At 54.1% G+C, this 24,382-nt stretch overlaps 1 protein-coding gene across 5 annotated transcripts; it reads left to right on the top strand.

Moving 5' to 3' along the window:
• Nucleotides 1-3,585: 3,585 nt before the first annotated feature.
• On the top strand, nt 3,586-23,286 carry DHCR7 (7-dehydrocholesterol reductase). 5 transcript variants are annotated; one of them, XM_027531641.1, is made up of 9 exons: nt 3,586-3,690; nt 9,674-9,802; nt 12,078-12,181; nt 12,731-12,953; nt 14,360-14,450; nt 15,129-15,342; nt 17,174-17,378; nt 18,184-18,315; nt 21,584-23,286. In XM_027531641.1, the coding sequence occupies exons 3-9, from the start codon at nt 12,084-12,086 to the stop codon at nt 22,046-22,048; spliced, it is 1,428 nt and encodes a 475-aa protein (XP_027387442.1). In that variant the 5' UTR covers nt 3,586-3,690; nt 9,674-9,802; nt 12,078-12,083; the 3' UTR covers nt 22,049-23,286. The 5 variants fall into 5 exon arrangements, with proteins under 5 accessions (XP_027387442.1, XP_027387444.1, XP_027387446.1 ...); XM_027531643.1 differs by having other exon boundaries at nt 3,623-3,728; XM_027531645.1 differs by lacking the exon at nt 3,586-3,690 and adding an exon at nt 3,928-3,952.
• The last annotated feature ends 1,096 nt before the right edge of the window (nt 23,287-24,382 follow it).

Here is a 24,382-nt window from a genome sequence, read left to right on the forward strand (position 1 = left end):
CACGTTCTCCTTGGAAGAAAAGCTATGACCAACCTAGACAGCATATTAAAAAGCAGAGACGTTACTTTGCCAACAAAGTTCCATCTAGTCAAAGCTATGTTTTTTCCAGTAGTCATGTATGGATGTGAGAGTTGGAGTATAAAGAAAACTGAGGGCTGAAGAACTGATGCTTTTGAACTGTGGTGTTGGAGAAGACTCTTGAGAGTCCCTTGGACTGTAAGATCAAACCAGTCAATCCTAAAGGAAATCAGTCCTGAATATTCATGGGAAGGACTGATGCTGAAATTGAAACTCCAATACTTTGGCCACCTGATGTGAAGAACTGACTCATTAGAAAAGACCCTGATGCTGGGAAAGATTGAAGGCAGGAGGAGAAGGGGATTATGGAGGATGAGATAGTTGGATGGCATCACCATGTTCAATGGACTTGAGTTTGAGCAAGCTCTGAGAGTTGGTGATGGACAGGGAAGCCTGACGTGCTACAGTTCATGGGGTCGCAAGGAGTTGGACACGACTGAGCAACTGAACTGAATCATGGCCGATTCTAGGCCTTAGCCAGGGATGGAGCAAATCCTACAATGTCTGGTTGGAGTGGACACTAAGCCCATTCTCTCATAAAGATGTGAGCATGTTATTTGATAAAGAGAGTCGGTTTGGAGGGGTTCCTATTGGCCAGTTATGGGACAATTTGTATATCCAAAGATAATGATTTTTTTAAAAAAAGGTAAATGACAGTTCCTCAACGAGCAAAACATTTATTAGCCCATACTGAGAAAGAATTAAATAAGAAAGGGAAATTCTTTACAGAAAAAATGCCAACTAATCAATCCTGAAAGGAGGATGAAGTTAGATCACCCTTTTGCATCAAGAAGTTTGATTCGGGCAAGAGTCATCATTAAATGCTAGATAATTGGACCGAAGGTTATTTGGGAGCAGTGTATTTACACAGTCTCAAAGTATCACTCCACAGCTTACTCATTAATCATGAAAGGAAAGTGGAGACTTTTGGCAGAAACCACATGAACCACAGGATCAAACTCACCATCGACAGAGGGACAAAGTGACATCATGTTGCCCCCTGCTATGATGTATGACATCTACGTAGTATATTATCCAGCCCCACAATGGACTTCCCTGGTGGTCCAGTGGTTCAGACCCTGCAGGGAGCACAGGTTCCATTCCTAGTTGGGGAGCTAAGATCGCACATGCTATTCAACGTGGCTGCGGAAAAAAAAAAAAACAAGGACAAGGAAAACAGCCAAACCAAATCAAGAGACTTGCTGTGAAGAAAAGCCAGCCTTGACTCTTCAAAATGGCCAAGGACCAAGAAGATACAATAAAACAAGACAGAAAGCAGTGCTGGGGCAGAGGTCTAGATTAAGGGAGGCTGAGGAACCAAGAGGACTAAACGCACAGCGTGGTTCCCCAGTTGGACCCTGGATTTTTTAATGAGCTATAAAGGACATATGGGCTTCCCTGAGAGCTCAGTTGGTGAAGAATCCGCCTGCAATACAGGAGACTCTGGTTTGATTCCTGGGTCAGGAAGATCCACTGGAGAAGGGATAGGCTACCCACTCCAGTATTCTTCAGCTTCCCTTGTGGCTCAGCTGGTAAAGAATCTGCCTGCAACGTGGGAGACCTGGATTCCATCTCTGGGTTGGGAAGATCCCCTGGAGAAGGGAAAGGCTACCCACTCCAGTATTCTGGCCTAAAGAATTCCATGCACTGTACAGTTCATGGGCTCGCAAAGAGTTGGACACGACTGAGCAACTTTCACTTTTTCATAAAGGATATGATTGGGACAATTGGAGGAAACTGAATGTGAGTAGTATATCAGACAATAGCATTGAATGAATATGAAATTCCCAGAGTATGGCCACTTTATTTTGATAATGTAGGAGAATGTCCTTGTTATTAGGAGATGAAATATTCAGGAAAGAGGTATCATCTATAGCTAATTAGTGTTTCAGGAAAAATACACACAGCTACAGGAAGGCAGAGAGAAATTGAATGTGGCAAACTTGACAGCTGCTGAATCTAGGTATGTGGGTGTTCACTTTACTATTCATTCAACGGCTTTGCATGTTTGACATCCTCAAAATAAAAAACTGCAGAGGGAACAAATGTTTCCATGAGGTACACAGAAACGCCCATGCAGACCCCTCCGGCAGAAAGGCTGATGCCCAGATGTTGCAAGTGGAGCCGCCCCCTGCCACCAGATGCTGTCTGGGTTCCACAGCCACCCAGGTCAAGGTCATGCCCTTGCAAAAGTAGCCTGTGTACCATGATTGAGGGAGGCAGCGGTATATGAGAGAGGGTTGGCCGTTCCTGCTGTCAACAGAAATAATAAACCAATCTATAATAGGAATGCTGCTGCTGCTGCTAAGTCACTTCAGTCATGTCCGATTCTGTGCGACCATAGACGGCAGCCCACCAGGCTCCCCCATCCCTGGGATTCTCCAGGCAAGAACACTGGAGTGGGTTGCCATTTCCTTCTCCAATGCATGAAAGTGAAAAGTGAAAGTGAAGTCAAAAGCTCAGTCCTGTCCCACTCCTAGCGACCCCATGGACTGCAGCCCACCAGGCCCCTCTATCCATGGGGTTTTCCAGGCAAGAGCACTGGAGTGGGTGCAAGAGGAGACCTTGAGTCTTTGAAGTTTGCTGCTGGCAGCTAGCAGATTGCTGTTCTGAGACTAGCTGGTGGTCCTTGAGGGTGATACAGTTCAGAAAACTCAAGTTCTCAGTGACGCAGGAACATGTCTGAAACCCTGTCCACAGTGGTCATCCAGATCCATTTCAAATGCCTGAACCGTAGTTCCCCCATTTCGATTTTTTTAAATGGCCTTCTTTGTTTTGAATGGTTAAAGCAGATGTAGAACGCCCGGTTTAATAGGCCACAGACGGGTTGTTCTGGTGAGCCTACAGTTCGCGCCCCCCGCCCCCCCCAACCCCCGCATTCCCCATTCAAATTCTCCCTCTGGCCAACTCTGCTACTTCTTGTCCTCGAGGCTCTGCACAGCTGATCGGTGCCCTGAACTCCCTCTCTGGCCCCCTTCCAGGCGAGCCCTCACCTTCCAGCCGAGAGCTCTCCCTGACACCCCGAATAAAACTACAGCCTGCACCGTCCTGCTTCTGTCTCCTCCACACCGGTTTTCACCATATTCCTCATTGACTGTTTGTTTACTGATCCCGCTCCCCCCGCACCGCCACCCCACCCCACCGTGCACCCCAAGGGCAGCGATCTTGTCTGTTTCGTGAGTTGATGTGGACCCGGCAGTCCGTACACGATTGGCTCAGTGTGTGCTGAGCGCCTTTGAAGCCCCACTGGCAGAAGAGGAAACAGGCTGGGGAGCTCAGCGGCCCGCCCACGACCGCGGCTGGGGACGCGCCCCCCAGGCTGGGCCGCGCTCCCGGGGCCCCTGGGTGTCACCCCCGCCGGCAGGCGGCGCGCTGGGCAGGTCCTCCGCTGTCAGTCTAGCGCCCTGTGGCTGCCGAGAGGAGCGCGCGGTGGCCCGGAATCAGCCCACGGGGTGGGGCGAGGCGCCGCGGCCAATCGCCGGGCCCGAGGGGCGCCGGGTCGCACGGGGCCCGTCTGCGATTGGCCGCCTGTCTCTACACCTCATCATGGGGACTGGGCGGCGATCGGCTCAGACCGCGCAGGTCAGAGCTGGCGCGGAGCCGGGTGCGCAGGTGAGCAGGCCCCCCGCGCCGGTGTGGGCCGCGCGCAGGTGGGTCCGCGCAGGGGGCGGGTGGACAGATCGGGGGGCGCGCGCAGGCCGGGGGGTGGGCTGGGCGTGGAGGGCGGCGGGTGCTCCGCGTAGGAGCAGAAGCATGGGCAGGGGGGCGCGTGCGTGCGGGCGAGCAAAGTCTGGAGGTCCGGGGGCTTCGGGGATGCTCGTCCCTTGGCGGTCGTCGGGAGCTCCCTGGGCGAGCCGAGACGGGGCGGAGCCAGGTGAGTGCCTCTTGGGCCGGGGGGACGGCTTCCTTCCTCGGGTGCCCCGCGCGAGTGGGTGCAGTTTCCTGTTGAGGAAACATGGACCATCTGTCTGCTCACTGAGAAGGGGGGAGCCCGGAGCAGCGGACTCTGAATTGCTAGGAATAGACGAATTGCAGGGGGGCTGGGGGGTGGGGGTCGGGGCCCAGGCCGGCAGTGCAGAAAGTTGCTCACAAAAGACCAAACGCGCCCTCCTTCTCTTCCAGCGTTCCCCACTAACTTAACTGATGGAGTACTATTGCCTCTTTCTTGAACATTTTATAATTTTACGGAAAAGGTTTTTAAGGGTAGGAATTGCTCTGGTGAGATTTCAGACAAGAAGAGAAAGGAGGGAGGAAAACTGAAAAGGTGGAGATCGTGTTTATCAAAAGTGGTGTTTCCTGAATGTCGGGCGCTGTGCTGAATGTCCGGTGCTCTGAACTAAATTCTCAGAACACTGCGTTCTGGACATCACCCCATCTTACAGATGAAAAGACTGAGGCTCCCCAGAGGTGCAGTGACATGTGGAGAGTCGTGTACTTAGCGACACAGCCAGGGTTCAAACCCAGAGATACTGGCGACAGACTGGTTTGGAGGGAGGAGTCCTCAGGGCAATGGCTACATTTACTGGCAGCGTGGGGGGTGGGTGGGCAGGTGAACAATCCCAGGTGCCTTGAAGGCCCCCAGGAAGACTGGCAGGAACAGGCCTGAGGGGGTGGAGTTACCCCACCGGCAGGACACTCTCCACTGAAAAACCAGGATGGTTTCCCAGGCGAAAACCCAGAAACAAACATGCAGTTACTTCTTATAATAATTCTCATAAAAATCCTTCTGTATACCTACTGTTTAAAAAAAAAAGTTACGGATTAATGTAGTAGATTAAGAAAGTAGGTTAAGACTAAGATTAGAAAAAGCCAAGAAATGAAGTTGCAAAAGAATTTGGAGGTAAACTAATTTGGGGGGAAAAAAGGAGGTTGGGTGTGTATCTAGTGACAAGTAGCTTTGTGACAATCTGGAGAATAAGCAGCCAAGTTCAGGGACTCCTGGGGCTGGACTGAGGGGATTTACACTTTTTTAAGAAATCATTTTGTTTATTTGTTTCTGGCTCTGCTGGGTCTGTGCAGCTTTGAGGGCTCTCTCTGGTGGCAGCGAGCGGCGGCTGCTCTCTGGTTGCAGTGCGCAGTCTTCTCATCGCGGCAGCTTCTCGTGTGGTGGAGCATGGGCTCGAGGGTGCTTGGGCTCAGCAGATGCGCACCATCAACATCCGACACAGGCCTAGTTGCTCCGAGGCATGCGGGATTGTCCTGGATCAGGGACTGAACCCACACCTCCTGCCATGGCTGGCAGACTTTGTTTTTACCACTGAGCCACCAGGGAAGCGCCTGGACTTGGATGCTTGACTTCTAAACGTGATTGTGTTTAGGGAGCATGTTTTTCATTGAAAAACAGAAACCCTTGCATCTGCAGTCAAAGCTGCAGTTTACCCTTTAGAATTAGAGAGTTAGAATTAGGACTTGGTGTTTCTGGAATTTCCTTCCAGGGCTCTTGCCTATTTCTGGAGGCCCCAGAAGGGCCTCAGGCGTGGGTTGCTCTGCCCCAACCAGGACCTCGACCCTCTACACAGCAGCCGGACCAGAGCGCTCCAGGGCCAAGCTCTGGGAAGGGCCAAGAGCCATCTCTGCATTCGGCAGCTGAGGCTTGTGAATTGCACGTACAGGTGAGGGCATGACCACCCCACCCAAAGTGGGTGGGAGGGTGTAAAACTGCAGGTAAACTCAGCTATCACCCCACACATCGCTGCCCCCTGCCTTGAGGACCGATGACCTCCCTGCCCCCAGAGAGAGCCACAAATGTTCCCAGAACTGTGGATTTAAGGACTCCCAAGAGCTATTTCAACGGCTCTTTTTATTGTTGTTAAATTATTTTATAATACAAGTACATGTCTACTAGAAAAATCAGGAAAAGGGGCTGGGGCCCCCACGTGGAAGGCCCACAGTGTTGAGGATTTTGGTATGTGGCTTTAAAACATAGTATTTAATTTGCCTGTGCCCAGTGCTAGTTGCGGCAGGTGGGATCTAGTTCCCTGACCGGGGGTTGAACCTGGGCCCCCTGCCTTGGGAGTACAGAGTCTTAGCCACTGGATCAGAGTGACCTTTTGAATCGCTTCTTAGGGATAGACTGTCTTGCAGCTTGCCCTCATGCTGGTACCTACCAGGGAAGCTTCTTCCGTGTTAACCTCATTCTTTGTAACAGCTGCTGAGTATTCTCTGTACCAGGGCGCGTTGTTCATCTCCTATTGATAGTCCTTTTGTCAGCTCCAATATGTTGCAGGTGCTCCAGAATGGAAGTGCATGCATCTGCCTTTTCACACAGCCATCTGTTTATGTCCCGGGATAAATTCCAACAGGTAGCAACGGAGCCAACCCGCAAGTCTACCTGGCCTCTGGAACTGTCCTCCAGTTGAAGAGCAGCTGCCTAGCCCTCACTGGGCCTGAATTCTATCATCCCTTTAAGTACAAGTTAGGGCACATCTGTCTTTTTATGTGTCTCCTACTCCTTAGACAGACACATTTCTAAACCAGAACCTCTGCTGTTCCAGTAATGTTCCAGCTGCTTCTGTATGTGTGTTAGGATAGTACCTAGCCCAGCACTCACAAAGTGACGGTTGTCATCACTGCTCTGAATTTTTGATTTTATTACTATTTTTGTTTTGGCTGTGCTGGGTCTTTGTTCTCAGCTTGTGGCAAGCGTGGGTGTGCTCTGTTGCGGTGCGTGAGCCTCTCGTTTCGGGTCTCCTCGTCGTGGAGCGTGGCCTCAATGGTTGTGTTGCAGGGGCTGTGTTCCTCTGTGGCATGTGGGCTCCTCTGGGACCAGGAATCAAACCGGTGTCCCTGCATTGCGAGGCGGACGCTTACCACTGGACCTCCAGGGAAGCCCCACTACTCTGAATTTTACTCCTCCGCCTCCCAAGTGCGTCACAGGAGGTGGTGTGCCCCGCAGACCCAGCTCCGTCCCCGGAGGTCTGTGCTAGCTACTTTCTCCACTTTCCTTGCCTCAGCTTCCCCATCTGTAAAACTGGGCCCGATGACAGCAATCTCGAGAGTGGGCTGGGAATTCTATGGGTTCACAGGTGCTGGCAGCTTGGTAGCTGCTCGGCGAATAGTGGCCCCTGTGACTGCCTGGTCACCCAGGGACGGCCCCCACAGGATCTTGTGCTCCCCTAACACCTTGCTGCTCCCCCAGCAAGAATCAGAGCCTGCTTCCCCTGCCCTGGAAAGGCGGTGGGCTTCCAACTCAGTGTAGCCAACAGAACGCTCCGGGAGTGATGTTACGTGCCTTCCCAGGAAGAAGAGGTAGCTTGGGCACCTCCTCCCTCTGCCCCGAGGCCTCCATGCTGGGAGGAAACCCACGCTCACCCACATCATCACATCCCAGGCTGGAGCTAAGCTAGCCAGCCTCCCCAGGTCCCTGACCCACAGGCACACTGAAAGAGGGCAAAGGATGGTTTGGTTTGGTTTGGACCACACCGCTCATGGGATCTTAGTCCCCTAATCAGGGACTGAACCCAAGCCCTCAGCAGTGAAAGTGCAGAGTCCTAACCACTGGACGGCCAGGGAATTCCCGAAAGACTATTGTTTTCAGCCTCTGTGCTGAGAAGAGATGAGTTGCGTGGAAGGCAGCAGGATGGTTCAGGGTTGGGCATTGCAGGGGCATCTGCCTTAGACCTCTGCCAGGCTGAGCTTCACCCCAACACCCTGCGTGAGCCCACCTTCCTGAGGCCTGGGTGGTGCTGACGGCGATCTTGGCAGTGGCTGCCTCTCTGGGAAGAAGTTTGATGGGGCTTGGGAGGGGCTTTGAGCACCTGGCCCCAGGACCTCGTTTACCCCACAGAGTGGGTTACTTTGTAGATGAGGAAACTGAGGCCAGTGAGTAGAAGTAGCTGCTCACGGTCACCCACTTTGAGTTCCAAGTGGGGACGTGTTGGCAGCAGACCTGATCCTGCAGGGAACTCACAGCCTTGCCAGTGCTATCTGGGCCGCCTGGGCATCACCGTGCCATCCCATCTTTGCCATGCTTCTGCACCTCTGATGCTTCTCCAAACACCAAATCCTCAAGATGCCAAAAGGGCTGGCACAGGACTTAGGTCATCTGTTGCATGGGTCCCGGGCTGTTGATGGTGGTGTTCTCAGCTAGGAACGCTGAAGGCACTCACCTGGCCTGCTTAACTGTGAGAAGCCCCATAGACACTGCTCCCACTGGGACCACGTGGTGGCCAGACCGGCCTTGCAGTTCTCATGATTGCAGGACACCATCAGCAGAAGCCATTAGGGAAGGTTGAGGAACAAGGTTGATTACTCACAGGTCCTGTGGGTACTTGCCTGCCTGCATCCACTCAGCCAGACTGTGTGTGGAAAGAGGATGAGTGTGTGGGCCTAGAGCCCTGCCTTTATCAGGGCGTGAGAGTGGAGTGTCTAGAGTTTCATGGGCTCACTCTTTTTAAAAAAATATTTGTCTGTTTTTAAATGGAAGATAAGAGCTTTACACTAGTGTTGATTTCTGCCACACATCAATATGAATCAGCCATAGGCATACATATGTCTGCTACTTCCCATCTCCATGAACCTATTTGCAGGGCAGCAATGGAAACACTAGTCACGCATGGATGTGAGGGTTGGACCATAAAGAAGGCTGAGCACCAAAGAATTGATGCTTTTGAATTGTGATGCTGGAGAAGACTCTTGAGAGTCCCTTGGACTGCAAGGAGATCAAATCACTCAATCCTAAAGGAAATCAACCCTGAATATTCATTGGAAGGCCTGACACTGAAGTTGAAGCTCCAATACTTTGGCCACCCAATGCCAAGAGCCGACTCGTTGGAAAAGACCCTGATGTTGGAAAGACTGAGGGCAGAAGGAAAGGGGGTGACAGAAGATGAGATGATTGGATGCATCATTGATTCACTGGACATGAGTTTGGACAAACTCTGGGAGATGGTGAAGGACAGGGAAGCCCGGCGGGCTGCAGTCCACGGGGTCACCTGTGGAACTCAAAATGCGGCCCGGGGAGCTGACCAGGGTGCCGAAAAGCCCCATGCACTTCCTTGGCTCCTCCTTGAGTGTCTGTGGGGGCTTTGAAGCCCCAAGACACTCAGGAAGGTCACTGGGCCCAGTAAGTCTGCAGAGAACCAGGCTCCAAGCCCAGATCACTGTCTGTGATGCCCTGTATTCACGGCACTCACTTGTTCCAGGAACGCCTAGGGAGAAGATGCATGTTTCGGGGAAGGGGTGGGCGTGGGGGTGGAGTGGGCAGCGTGGGACTTGATCCAGGTCGATGGTGTAGACATTCCAGGGTCGTGTGCACTGCCCAGTGTGAGTCTGCAAAGAGGCCAGCTTGGGCTGTTCATCAGTCCACCGTGTTAAGGCTCATCTCCAGGGCAACTCCTCCAGGAAGCACCCTCCATCCAGCTCTACCCATTGTTTATAAGTGCTTCCTCTTGGCAGACATCGTGTGTGCCAGGCAGAGAAGCTACAAGATAAGATTACCTTATCGTGGAGATCCCCACACAAGAGGCCTCTTGCACTTTCAAACCCTGGGTGCTGAGCCGCACCTTTCGCTTGGTTACCAGGTGGGACTTGAGAAAATTATCATTTCTGATCCTTATCTCCCTGAGTCTTTTCGTCACCTTTGTGTGCCCTGCAGGACTCCGTTCAGCGAGTTGAAAAGGATCTCGCAGGCCTGTGGAGCATAGGAGTCTAGAGAGTTGAAAGGAGGCAGTTCAAGAAGGAAAACCTACATTCTGCAGTGGAGCCGCTTGGAAAGAGGTTGGAGGTAAGCACCTCTCAGGGTTACTGCTTGCTTTCAAAGGCAGCTGGTCCATCAGCGCTCAGTGTCCACTCCTGCCTGATACTTAGGAAAAAAAGTTAGTTACTTCCTGGACACCACCCTCTCCCCTGTTTTCAGCCGTCTAATGCTAAGGGTGTCCCTTCCACATTTATTAAAAATTCAATGCTTATGACAGAGGTGCATGGATGGTTCAGTGGTAGAATTCTCACCTGCCACGTGGGAGGGACACATTCATTTCCCGGCCCATGCAGCCACAGCGTTCCCTTTTGGGGCTTCTCTGGTAGCGCAGGCGGTAAAGAACCCACTTACAGTGCAGGAGACACAGGAGACCCGGGTTTGACCCCTGGGTCAGGTGGATCCCTTGGAGAAGGGAATGGCTGTCCACTCTGGTATTGTTGCCTGGGAAATCTACGGTCCATGGGGTGGCAGAGAGTCAGACGTGACTGAGCAGCTCACACACACGTGACAGAGAGGTGAATGAAGGCCATTATAAGCTTAAAATAATTATGTGGGCTTGTTTTAATCCTTAGAAAACATGCTTTTGTGTCCAAAGTTAGCTCCTAGCCTATACTTTTCTGGCCCTTTTGCAGTTTTCCAGCATGTTAATCAGAGCAACTGCCATGTACCAGGCTCAGTATTCTGTGTTTTGGGCTGTAAAGATGAGTGGCCCTCTGTCCATAAAGAACTCTTTGGTCTGCCTTGTACGTCATAAATGCTCCATAAAATAAGGTGTGAAAATAAAGTGATGTGCTGCAGTTTTCATCATTGAAAAATTTTAAGTGAATGTACAGTTGTATTAAAGCGATTCATCTCCACATTTAGAATAAAACCAGCATTAAAAGACTTACATATAAAAAATAAACAGCTCCCTATGTCATCTTAGAGTCTCACTTCCCAGAAGCAAGTACTTTTTCATTCTCTAAGCTACTTTTGTGTTGTTTTTCACTTGCTTATTTCTAAATGATTTCCTTCTAGCACCCTCAACTTTACACATCTTTTTTTTTCTGTCTGGCAAAATTATTATTTACTGATAAGCCACGTAATGTACTATAATTATGGTTTGGTATTTTTCCCCTTATATGGCTTTTTACTTATTTATTTATTTGGAGTTAATGGTTGCCTCCCTTTTTCCATGTGCTAAGGTTTCTGTGTACCTGTCCCTAATTGCTTTTCCTGCATGTTATATCGGAGCCATCATAGTTATCAGTAATTTTTGTATACTCTCCAACACAACAAAATGTGCTGTTTTCATTCCCTGCTCCCCCGCCCCTGGCCCAAAGCCATTCACCTTGTGCCACAGTGGGCTGGTTACCGTCTGGTCCAGTGCCCAGCTATTATCTTGGGATTTCCTCTTGTCCTTTAACTGGCCTTTTCTTTAGCAGCTTACGTTTCCCTCCAAATTTTTAAAGTTTTCCATCTTGGCTTCTAGAACCAGCTTGCTACTAGCATGATTCTTAATCCTGGATTTTTTTCCTGAAAGCATTGAAGATCATCTTTTTTTTTTTTTTTTTCACGCCTGATATTCTGAAACGTCACCATTGTGAATTCACTCTGGAAGGGGGCTGTCACTACTTCCTTCATGTTATGACCACGGGCTGGCTTGTCTCTTGGTACAAGATGAATGGCTCTGGGTGGGACGGAGGAATGGAGATATTGTGCTTGAATATGTAGAGCAGTTATTAATGTGTATGACAGCTCATTAGAGCATTCAGAAAAAAAAAGTAGTGGTAGATGCATAGAAATCTTAGTGAATGGAAAAAGTGAGGCAACCATTAACTCCAGGAAAAATAGAAAGTCATACTGAGGAGGGAGCATTTTATGAGACCTGAATAAGGAGACCTGTAAAGTGTGTTCTAAACAGAGAAGTAGCAGGTATCGTGAATAAGATAAATCACATTCATGGAGGGATAGAGACCTCTTGTGTGCCTGCAGCCCCAGGTGTGATGGGAGCGTGCCGGTGAGCGGGGGCAGGAGCATGTGGTGGGAGGCTTCTGAGCCACAGGTGTTTGGGTTTCTGTAACAAGAAGGATGTTCTGCTGTTGTTGGAAAATGAACTGAGATGAGAGCAGAAGCAGGGCTGGGCGGGAGGCTATTGCAGGTTCCGGGAGTGGGAGTCCCTGCCTGGAATCATCCATCCACGACCAGGTGGAGAGTCGGTGAATGAAGGAGTCCAGCCCCGTGGGGGCCTGCGAACGACGGCAGGGACTTGCAGTGACCATTTGTCGGGGGATGATCTCAGCCTGACGTCTCCTTCCCTCAGGGCCCAATGGCTGCGAAGTCCCAGCCCAGCGCCCCTAAAACCAAGAGCACCAGCGGCCTCACCAACGGCAACGCTGCAGCCCAAGGCCAGTGGGGCCGAGCCTGGTAAGCGTCCCGTCCGTCTTCCCAGCTGGAAAGTAAAGAGGGCTCTCGGATTTCAGGAACCTGTGAAAGCGATTCTTTATCAGTAGGACTGTCATTAGTAGCTGTTTGCCAACTTAGAAAGTTAGGAACCCGAAGAAGAATCTCCTGTAAAAGTTGATGTCAGGGGCAGCGGGCATCCTGGTTTTGCCCTTAGTGTGTAAGACACGGGGTCTTGGATCTCAGGCCACAGAGTGATGGGGACTTGGTGAGTGTCCCAGATGGCCCAGAACCGGAAGCCTCTGGACCCGTGGGGTGTGGAAGCCCGTCTGTGCTTGTGTCCTGGGCCCTGGGCTTTTTGGGGTGTCCATGGGCTTGTCGGCCTTCAGACTGCTCAAAGCGGAGCAGGCGAGCGGGGTACCTTGCCTCGGCAGTGGGGGCCTTGGCCCTGCGAGCCGACAGCCTTCTCTCGGGAGGTGCTGGCTGGCGTGCCCGTGGGGCTCGGCGCCCCGCGTGCGAGGTCAGGGGGCCGGGCAGCCCCCCGTGACCTGCTGCCGTCCGTCGGCCCCGCAGGGAGGTGGACTGGTTTTCCCTGGCGAGCGTCATCTTCCTGCTGCTGTTTGCGCCCTTCATCGTGTACTACTTCATCATGGCCTGCGACCAGTACGGCTGCTCCCTGACAGTGCCCGTGGCGGACCTCGCCACTGGGCGGGCTCGGCTCGCCGACATCTGGGCCAGGACGCCGCCCGTGACCGCAAAGGCGGCCCAGATCTACACAGCATGGGTCACGCTCCAGGTGAGCCCTCCCGGCCGCGCGGCGGGGGCTCCCCTCCTCGGGGTGGGATGGCGTCCGGCTCACACGGACATCCTTGTTCCCGGGACCCAGCCGGGCCTCACCCGCCACCTTGGCATCTCGGTGTCCGGCTCGGCTTCCACTGAGCCTCTGTGCTGAGCAGGGAGCAGCGCCCGCTTGGGAGGGCGTGAGGGCGTGGCTCACCCCCGGGAGGCCCTGTGCACGATAGGAAGCGTGTCCTAGGGTTTCCCAGCTCCTAAGAGCTGCTCTTGGTCTTGGCAAAACCAAGGCCATGTCCCCAGAGATGGTCACACAGGCCTGGCCAGTGGTGGGGGGTGGGGTGGGCCTTGGCTCTGCTGTGACCTCACTAGCTTCCCAACCAGGAGTTCATCAGAAGGCTGTCTGCACCATGAACTCGGTGAACAGACAGTATTTAATATCTGAACAGACAGTGTTTAATATCTGAATATTAATAATGATGTTATCATTATCCTAGGAAATGGTGCAGGGAGATGCCCCCTGCCCCCCACCCCCAACCCCCAGGGTTTCCTGCCCTGGATGAAGGCTCTGACCTCTGCTAGCTGTCTCTCCCCACAATCCCAGCTTTCGGGCTTCAGCTTCCCTCTCATTTCAGGCCTCTTGGTCCTTTTGAGTAAAAGGTGATTTGGAGCCGTGAGAGTCACAGTAGCCTAAAGGCAGAAATAGCCCACGTGTGCATTGACAGACGTGGACACACACGTAGTATGATCCAACAACAGGGCAGTGTTGTTCTCGTGGAAAGGAGTGAGGGTCTGACACAGGCTGCAACCCGGGTGCCTTGAGAACTTGATGTTCAGTGAGAGAAGTTGGCTACAAAGGGCGTGTCCTGTCTGATTCTGTTTATATGCAAAGTCCAGGGCAGGCCGATCCAAAGAGACAGAAAGTGCATGGGAGGTTGTCAGAAGGTGGCGGGGAGGGGCCGCTGGGAGGGATTGCCGGGGTTGGGGGGGGGGCTCCTTTTCCGGATGATAAGAATGTTCTGGAATTAGCCACTGGGGATGGGGGCACAAGCTTGGGAATATGCTGAACACTTTCAGTGAGTACTTTTCAAGGGTGAACTGTATGGAATGTAAGCTAGTGGGCTCTCCCAAAGGGAGTGGCTGAGCCCTGTGGGGAGACGGCGTGGGTGTTCTGAGTGGTGGTGACGAGTTTCCTGTTCAGGGCTCCCTTCAAAGCCCGCCGTCAGCCTGCGGTCGGCGTTCCCAGAACCGTAAGCTCCTCTGGAAGAAGTAACCAGCCACAGTCATGGCTTCTCCCATTCCTGTGGCATCTGCCCGTTCATCGTCTCAAGTGATGGGCACGGCCGTGTCGAGGCACAGCCAGGCCCCGCAGCCCCCGGGGAAACTGGCTGAAACATCTCTGCATTGCAGGTGCTTCTGTACATGCTGCTTCCTGACTTCTGCCACAAGTTTCTTCCGGGCTACGTGGGGGGCGTTCAGGAGGGCGCCGTGACTCCCGCAGGTAACCCGGGGTCCGCCCCCGCTCGCCCACGTGCCGCCTTTCCCTGTCCGTTCCTCTTACAGGGCCTGACCCCACACCCACCCCACCAACACACATACACACACAGCTTCCAGGGACGGCCGCCAGAGGTGAGGTCAGAAATCACATTCCCAATCAGGGAATGAAATAGCCCCCGCTCCCTGCTGGTTGTGTGGCTAGGCTTACGGAGCATCTCCCCGGCAGGGACACTTGGAGTCCCCCAGGGGCACCGCAGGGGCCCAAGCTTTGACTTACAGGGCCTTAGGGCCGACTGGTCCATTCATTCCCCGCAGTCACTGAGACCCCGGCCCAACCCACAGAGAGCTCTTGGCTACCCTCCCCCCACCCCCAGCCCCACGAGGTGCCATAGGGGACCCTCGTCCCTTCTGCTGTGGCTCCAGCTTCCAGCAAACCGCAGGCTGATGACTCAGCCTCGGGCCGGTTATAGATGTCCTGCGCCCTCTCTTCCCCTCAGCCAGAGTGAGCGGTTAGTCCTCAGCTCACAGTGTGAGGTGTGCTGCTGGCGTGTTGACCCTGAGGGCCTGAGTGAGTGGCAGGAGCCACTGACTGGCTCTGGGGGCTGGGGTCTGGGGACCCCAGAAAGGAGCCAGGAGCAGTCACAGTGGGCAGACGGCCCCGCCTCGCGTCTCCCCTCCGCAGGAGCCGTCAACAAGTATGAGATCAACGGCCTGCAGGCCTGGCTCCTCACGCACCTCCTGTGGTTCGCCAACGCCCACCTCCTCGGCTGGTTCTCCCCCACCATCATTTTCGACAACTGGATCCCGCTGCTCTGGTGTGCCAACATCCTGGGCTACACCGTCTCCACCTTCGCCATGGTCAAGGGCTACCTCTTCCCCACTGACGCCCGGGAATGGTACGTCCTCAGTGGTCGCCTGAGCCCTAGGTGGCAGGTCAGAGCCTTTTTCTAGTAAGTTGGGCTAGGACTTTGCAAAAGTCTGAGGATTGAGCATCATTGAGCAGGAGCTCAAGGGACCGTGATGGACTCTGAGGAGCATTTGTATTGAATGGGTACCTTCTCCTACTTGGGGAGGATGCAGTTGAAGGTGGCCAAGTCTATCTTCAGTGGCTGAGTTATCTCCAGCAGGGCCATAGGGAAGGAGGAGGGCGGGAGAGGCAACTCCTTCTTGCTGTGAAACGTCAGTGCGGCCTAAAGCAGTCTTAGTAAGAAGTCTTGTTATCTCAGTGGCTTTAATGTAATAGCTTCCCAGGGAGAGCCCTACTGATTGGTGTCCATTCTCATGGAGCCTTGAGTGAGATAGTTAGCAACCATCCAACTACCCATCTCTTCATACATCCATATATCCAATTCTTCATTCATTCATCTACCAGCCATCCATCCATTTATCCATCCGTCCATCCAACACATCCACTCATTCACCCGTCTACCCATCCAACCACCCATCCATTCATCCACTCTCTACCCATCCAATCACTCATCCATCTGTCCATCCAACCATCCACTCATCCACCCATGTACCCATCTACCCATCCAACCACCCATCCATCTACCCATCCAACACATCCATCCAACCATCCACCCACCCAGCCACCATCCATCTATCCGTCTATCCCACATCCCCCGTCCCTCCCTCCCCATCTCCCTGTATCCATCCATTGACCCATGTCCCCACCCAGCCATCCATCCACCCAGCCATCCATTCATCTATCCATGCATCTACTTATCCTCACATCTCTCCCTCCCCGCCTCCTTCCATGGACGCATTCATCAAGAGATGTTTGTTGGGTCCCTCCTGCAGACAAGTGTAGGCAGTGGGGCTTTAGGTGTGAACAAGATTCTAGTTCTCAGATTGCATTTTAGTTTTGGTTCCAGATGAAAGCAAAGTGCTTCCTTTAACTGTTAGCCCTGGGCTCTTAGGAAGCGTGTTTGGATTCTGGCACTTTGAGCTTGTGTGATGGTCGAATGACGAGGCTGGCCTTCTATGCCTCGTGGAAATCATTGTCTCTGCTTTATAGTCACACTCCCTGTTGTAGACTTTGTATATTTTGCTTCTTGCTACTTATCCTAGTTGAGGGAAATGGACATGAAAATACGCTTCCCTAGCTAACACGGAAATCCCCGTGTATATGCGGCAGGCGGTGGTGTGAGTCCCCAGCTGGGTTATCCTGGCTGATTCTCTGTCATGCCTGTGGTCAGGTGATGAGGGCAACAAAACACGTAAAATTTGCCCAGCAAGGCATGGGTGTGGGCCCTGGAGCCGGGCACCCGGCTCTGAGGCTGGCGCTGTTTTTCACGTCTGCCTTGGCATCGTTTATAACCTCACTTGCCTACGGGGGCCCGAATGCTCTATGAGTCCTTGAGAAGAAAATCTCTGTCCAGTCGAGCCAGTTGGGCAGCTCACCTCCGGGGAAGCTGGACGTGGGAGGAGGATCCTGGGCACCTGCCCAGGTACAGTCTCCCCACCTTCGTTAGGACAGAGTGAGCATCTCAGCTCAAGGCCGGGCTGAATGCCAAGTGAAGTATCACGACTGTCGGGGAGGGGGCCGGAGGCTCCCGCGGTCTCTGCGTGCTGGGTCGTTGCAGCTCACGGCAGGCCTCCCCCGGCTCTTCTCTCCTGGGCCTGCAGTACCCAGGCCGGGCTGCGCACCTGTGTCCAAGCCAGCCAAGGAGGCTGCTTGTGAGAGGCACTCGTTGACAGCATGCATCTGTTGTTTGTGTTTTCAAGCAAATTCACGGGCAATTTCTTTTACAACTACATGATGGGCGTTGAGTTTAACCCCCGAATTGGGAAGTGGTTTGACTTCAAGCTCTTCTTCAATGGACGCCCCGGGATCGTCGCCTGGACCCTCATCAACCTGTCCTTTGCAGCCAAGCAGCAGGAGCTCTACGGCCACGTGACCAACTCCATGGTCTTGGTCAACATCCTGCAGGTAGCCTGTCTGTGGCCTGGGTCGGGGGCTGTGAGCTCGGACACCGACTGGGTGCTGGGGAAACCCAAAAGCCAGATTGCGTTCAAAAGACAGTAAGAAATATTAGTCGCTCAATCAGGTCTGACTCTTGGAGACCCCGTGGACTGTGTAGCCCACCAGGGTCCTCTAGCCATGGACTTCTCCAGGCAAGAATACTGGACTGGGTAGACATGCCCTCCTGCAGGGGCTCTTCCCAACTCAGGGATTGAATGAACCCTGGTCTCCTGCACTGCAGTCAGCTTCTTTACCATCTGAGCCACCAGGGAAGTCTCTTGAAAGACTGTAGAGGGGGGTCGGCACCCTTCGCACGTGTCTGGGAGGCTAGCTGCAGAGTGGGAGGTGAAGGAGTTGTGTCCTCACCTATCAGGAGCGGCACTGGCCCTGGGGACTCGTGTGGCCCATGGCGAACTCCAGTTTGCCCCTCAGGCGTGTCAGTGGTCCTGGCAACACAGCTCTGATGGCCGTGGAAGGACCCCGTCCCAGTCCCCCACCCCCAGAGCCATCTCTCTGCTCCCAGCTCCACGGCTCTGGGCATTGGCGTCCAGGACGTTGCTGGGCACCCCTCTTCTGGGCCACGTGTCATCTCAGACTGCAGACAGGGACTCCCTCCCCCACTTAGCCCCTGATGGCCCAGGCCCGGCAGGAAGCGCAGCAGCTGCCCCACGGTGCCTGTCACCAGGGGAGCTCAGGGCCACCCAGGGACCCCGTCCCGTCCTGGAGTGTGGTCTGTGCCTGTGGTCAGTATACGACCGCTCCTGTGTTTCAGGCCATCTACGTGCTGGACTTCTTCTGGAACGAAACCTGGTACCTGAAAACCATCGACATCTGCCACGACCACTTTGGGTGGTACCTGGGCTGGGGGGACTGCGTCTGGCTGCCATACCTGTACACGCTGCAGGTGAGGAGTGGGCCAGGGAGCCCCCCATGATGCTCGCCCCCCTGCTCAGCAGGACCTTCGGTGGCCAGGTCCGCAGGCATGCCCAGCACTGCCCTCAGAGCAGACGAGCTGAGCACGTGCCAAGCCTTGTCCAAGTGTCTGGATTTTTCAGGTGGTGTGGGGGGGCACCAGAACCTGGAGAAGGGAGGCTGGTGCCCTTTTAGGGAAAAGAGAAGGCTTAGTGTTATGAGTCAGCACAGACTGCTGTAAAAAATATCTCAGACCCGGCGACTTGAACAACAGGATTCACTGTCTCCAGGAACAGGATTCACTGGGATTCCTGGAGGGTGGACTCACAGGCCCGGGTGTGGGCAGGGCTGGTCCTCCTGAGGCCCCCTCCTGGGAGTGCAGACGGCCGTCCCCTCCCCGTGTCCTCACAGGGTCGTCCCTCTGTGTGTGTCTGTGCCCTGACCTCCTCTTCTTATAAGGACACCAGTCCTGTGGGTCTAGGGCCCACCCTCGTGACCTCATTTTACTGTAATCACCTCTTTAAAGGCCTGGCTCTAAATACCACCACCTGCTGAGGTCCTGGGCTCAGGACTGCAACATACAAATGTGGGGGACACAACTCAGCCCCTAAGACTCTGAGAAGAGGATGATTCAGAGTAGACTGTGGGTCTAAAGAAAGATCAGGGTGGATGTGAGATCAGGGTGGATGAAGGTAGCTATTGATATTCATATTTATTCCGATCTTAACACTGAAAGGATAAGAGGCCTGCTGTCCAGGCATTTTTTCCCTTTAAGGGTCTGAGTGTTCACACGTGAGTGGAGGACACGCTGGGGGGCCCTGCCCTGCCCTCTCGGAGCTCATGGCTGGGCAGGGAAGGGTCCTGACGCAGGCAGCCCAGGGCGGGGAGGGGGTGCTTGACAGGAAGTGGAGTGCTGACAGCTGAGAGAGGGCCAAGGAGGCTCCCTCAGCCTGGGCATGGGGATCAGCCAGAGCATCTTGGGGGAGCCACAGCCAAACCAAGAGCAGAACGAAAGAGTCTGGGGGTAAGAACGCTGCCAGGCTAGAGGCTGGGGGTGACCAGCCTAGAGGCTGGGCTCTGACGAGTCCAGTGCCAGGCAGGAGTCCTGGAAGAGGGGAGCGTTCCAGGGGAGAGGAGGGTGGAGGCTGGCCGGGACCACAGGCTCCGGGAGAGGTTCCCTCGCGTGCATCACGAGAGTCGAGCGTAGAAACCTGCCTGGGGAGCCAGAGGGACCTGGCTTTGCGCCTCTGTCGGGCCACCAGCCAGGGGACGGGGCCTTGAGCATCTCTGGAAAATCAGGGCAGACTCACCTTGGTTAGGGCTGGGCTGATGACTCGAGCTGGGCTGGGCAGCTCTGCCCCGGTACCCGCCGTGTCCTCTGTGCCACAGGAACCACCTCACGGAGGAGCGTGGGTGGTTCTGAGGCTGTTGCTTCACTTCAGTCATGTCTCTTGTGACCTCACAGACTGTAGCCGACCAGGCTCCTCTGTCCGTGAGATTTCTCCAGGCAAGAAGACTGGAGTGGGTTGCCATTTCCTTTTCCAGGGGATCTTCCCGACTCAGGGGTGGAACCCGCATCTTTTACATTTCCTGCATTGGTAGGCAAGTTCAATACCACTGAGCCACCCGGGAAGCTCTCTGAGGCTGTTGGGGGATGTCCAGCCCTCCACACCATTCCCAGCTCACAGAGAAGAGCCCTTCTTTCCTCTGCGTGGTGTGCGGGCTCCTGTGTAGGGAGGTTGCGTGAAGAGCCCGGCCGCATGCTGCCTGCTCGTGGCGTGAGCCCAAGTGAGGAGGTGTGGGGTGGAAGAGAACAGGTTCCTGGGCACGTGTGTGGTTCGCGGCAGCCCAGATGGCCTGCTTTAACAGGCTGTGCGAGAGTGGAGGGAACCAAGGTGGACAGACCCTGTAGGCTGACCAGGATGAGCATGTGTGAGGCGGTGGGCGGTCAGCAAGTCCTGCCGTGACGGCAGGGCTGCTGTTACCTGGCTGACACCCCTGCGGCATCCCACAGCAAGAGCAGGGAAGCAGGAAGGTCCCAGCAGAGCCGGCAGGGTGGAGGGGAAAGAGCCCTGGGCTGGAGGCTGGAAGTTCCAGCCTCCGGTCCCCACTCTGGGTCCTCTGCACAGACCCTCTGGACCCGTTTCTCCACTTGGTGGTTGCAAGCTCTCTGGTTCCCTCTGCTGTGAGCACCATTTTCCAGGGATGCAAACTGATAGCAGTAGATCATATACACACGCACACACGCACACACACACGTATGTGTCTGTTAATTTGATTGTGATTATGGTCCCGTCAAGTCCAAACTCTTCAGGGCAGCTGGTAGCAGCCTGGAGGTCCTGGGACGAGTTGCTTCTGCAGCTGGGTCTGACAGCCGTCCGCTGGTGGAATTCACTCTTGTTCCTGAGTCTTTTAGTCTTAGTGTCTTCAGCTGATTAGATGAGGCCCACCTGCCTTGTGGAGGGTGATCAGCTTCATTCAGTCTAATTGGAAACGTTAATCACATCTTAAAAATACCTTTGTAGCAAGTAGACTACTGTTTGGCCAAGTATCTGGGTCCCATGGCCTAGCCAAGGGGACACAAAAAATTAACTATCCTATTCAAATGGTACTTTTAATATTATGCTGTGTGTGTTAATTGCTCAGTTGTGTCCAGCTCTTTGCAACCCCATAGACTGTAGTCCACCAGGCTCCTCTGTCCTGGGGATTCTCCAGGCAAGAATACTGGAGTGGGTTGCCATTGCCTTCTCCAGAGGATCTTCCCGACCCAGGGATCGAACGTGGGTCACTTTCATCGCAGGCGGATCCTTTACCATCTGAGCCATGATTGGAAGTCCCATATGCTATATATTTTACGTTTATACTGTATGTGATGTGTGTGTGTAGATAGAGGCAGATAACTAGCTAGGTGTGCGCCTTCCAACTCGCTTCAGTCGTGTCTGACTCTTTGCGACCCCATGGACTGCACCCCGCCAGCCTCTGTCCGTGGGGTTCTCCAGGCAAGAATACTGGAATGGTCGCCAGGCCCTCCTCCAGGGGACCTTCCCGACCCAGGGGTGGAGCCTGCGTCATTTGCACACGTACTGGTTTGATCCCCTCCGAGGCGGGTGCTTCTCTTCACAGGAGAGGAAACCCAGGCAGGGCCGGGTGGGCAGCTGGTCAGGGGCACAGCTGGGGTGTGAATCCGGGCCGTGGTCCTGCGCCCGTGGTCCGCCCACCGCCCGGACAGCGCCACCCTGACCTCTCGCCTCGCCCCGCAGGGCCTGTACCTGGTGTACCACCCCGTGCAGCTGCCCACCTACTACGCGCTGGGCGTCCTGCTCCTGGGCCTGCTCGGCTACTACATCTTCCGGATGACCAACCACCAGAAGGACCTCTTCCGCCGCACGGACGGGCGCTGCCTGATCTGGGGCAGGAAGCCCAAGGCCATCGAGTGCTCCTACACATCAGCCGACGGGCAGAGACACCACAGCAAGCTGCTGGTCTCGGGCTTCTGGGGCGTGGCCCGCCACTTCAACTACACGGGTGACCTGATGGGCAGCCTGGCGTACTGCCTGGCCTGCGGCGGCGGCCACCTCCTGCCCTACTTCTACATCATCTTCATGGCCATCCTGCTGACCCACCGCTGCCTCCGGGACGAGCACCGCTGTGCCAACAAGTACGGCCGCGACTGGGAGCACTACACGGCCGCCGTGCCGTACCGCCTGCTCCCTGGCATCTTCTAGAGGGGCCCCGTGCCAGGAGGAGCCCCCGCGGGGCGGTGAAGAGCGCGGGTCCCAGCCCCGCCCTCCAGGAGCCTCCGCATCCTCATCTGTTAAATGGAGCTCTTGCCCCGAGCACAATCCCCAGGGTTCACACCAGCTGCCTTCTCACCAGCAGAAACACCTGTGTGCAGCGCTGGGCAAGAGGATGACCTGGTCCACCTGCAGATGACTCATCTCCTCTCTGTCTGCGGTCCAGACAGTGGGTGTCTGACATCGAAGGGGACGTCCTCCAGCCCCCTGGCCAGTCCTGCCCTTAGCTCTTGCTAAATACAGTAGCAGTGGCCCGCCAGCTCTGCGGGTTGTCGCTGCACCGCCTTCAGCTCCAGGTGCTGCCTGCATTGCCTGCTCGGCGGTGGTGAGCTGCGGCCTTCAGATTTTCTCCTTTGCACCTGCACTGCGTTAACACATTTTTCTGTAGAGGGTGCTGAGGGACGCTGCACAACGAAGGGCCAGCTTCTGGTTCTGGTTCTTTACAGACTCTGCTCAGGTGACCCAGAGACCTTGGCCACCACCAAGGGGGTCTTCACCCAAGCGTTCTCCAAGGAGACCTGAACCCCAGCCTCGGGAGGGGACCCCTTTCTTAGCATGGCCGGCTCCTCAACCCACAGGTATTCTTGACTTTTAGATGTTACTGGCCTGATAGAGTTACTAATCCTTTATTCAGGTGTACTTGGGAGATATCGTGAGTTCAGTTCCCGACCACCCCGATAAAGCAAACACAGTAAGTCCCTGACATATGAACAAGTTGTCATCTGAGAAAGCGTTTGTAAAGTCCAATTTGTTCGTTAAGTCTAACAGAGTTAGTGCAGGTACCCAGCTGGCACAGTTGGCTGTTTAGTACTGTGCTGTAATAGTTTTATAGTACTTTTCCTACAAATAAAACATTTTTAATCTCACAGGACATGACTTGAAAAGTAGAGTGGTACACTAAAACAGCTGGCGTACCGGGGCTGGCGTCGAGCGAACAGGCGAGAACACCGGGGCTGGCGTCGAGCGAACAGGCAGAAGACTTACTGACTGGAGGCGGGGAGGGGAGGTGGGAGATGGCAGAGCGGAACGATGGCCAGCGGCAGCAGACAGAGGGCCAGCTGCAGGGCCACGCCTAACGTTGACAGGACACATGTTTGCATCTTTGAAAGTTCGCAACTTAAGGTTCCTGTGCAGAGGACTTCTGTGTCACAATAAAGCAAGTCTCATGAGCTTTTTGGCTTTGCGGTGCATGTAATTTATGTTTACACGATTCTGTACTCTTAGGTATGAAATAGCATTGTCCTAAAGGACAGTGTACCTACCTTGATTAAAAAATGCTTTATTGCTAAAAAACGCCGAAATGATGACCATAGTCATATCAAAGGCCACTGATCACAGATCACTGTTAACAAATGTACCGGAAGTTTTGAGGTACGGCCATAGACGCCAGAATGTGACACAGGGACAGAGTGAGCAGACGCTGTTGGAGGAATGGCACCAGGAGGGTTGCTGGACACAGGGTTGCCAGACACCTTCGATTTGTACAAAGCTCCATATAAACCTCCCCTGTTCAGACTTCTGCGTGGTTTGTCTCCCACTGGTACCTGGCCGTAGACAAAGGCCTGGGGTCAGCCTCGTAGCTTTGGGTACCCATCCTGGGATTCAGGGGGAGGGACCCCCGCTTCCGCCACCGTCGGCCCTCTGCTGGGGCTGTTCTTGTGCTGGGTGTGAGAATCCATTCCATTTGCCAAAGGGAGAAACTCCATTTGGACTGCCTGCCCCCAGCAAGAGAATGGAGAAACCAGAAAGATGGTGCTAGTCTTGCTTCACGTCTGGAGGAACTAAGGACTGGGGTGAGCTGGGAGCCCCACGTTCTGAGCAGGGAGGGCAGGTGCAGGACAACGTGTCCCCTGCTCAAGTTAGAATCGGTTAAGCAAAGCCAGGCAGACTCTGGAATAGCCAGGAAGGATCAGAGCTTTTCTCCCATCTGGCCTGACTTCACTGTGGCTCGGTTGCTAAGTTGTGTCTGACTCTGTGACCCCATGGACTGCAGCACGCCAGGCTTCCCTGTCCTTCACTATCTCCTGGAGTTTGCTCAAACTCATGTCCGTTGACTCAGTGGTGCCATTCAACCATCTCATCCTGTGCTATCCCCTTTTCCTGCCCTCAATCTTTCTTAGCATCAGGGCCTTTTCCAGTGAGTCGGCTCTTCACACGGGTGGCCAAAGGATTGCAGCTTTAGCTTCGGCATCAGTCCTTCCAATGAATATTTAGGATTGATTTCTTTTAGAATTGACCGGTTTGATCTCTTTGCTGTCCAAGGGA

Source organism: Bos indicus x Bos taurus, chromosome 29 (genome assembly GCF_003369695.1).
Source record: "Bos indicus x Bos taurus breed Angus x Brahman F1 hybrid chromosome 29, Bos_hybrid_MaternalHap_v2.0, whole genome shotgun sequence".
Classification (NCBI taxonomy): Eukaryota; Metazoa; Chordata; class Mammalia; order Artiodactyla; family Bovidae; genus Bos; species Bos indicus x Bos taurus.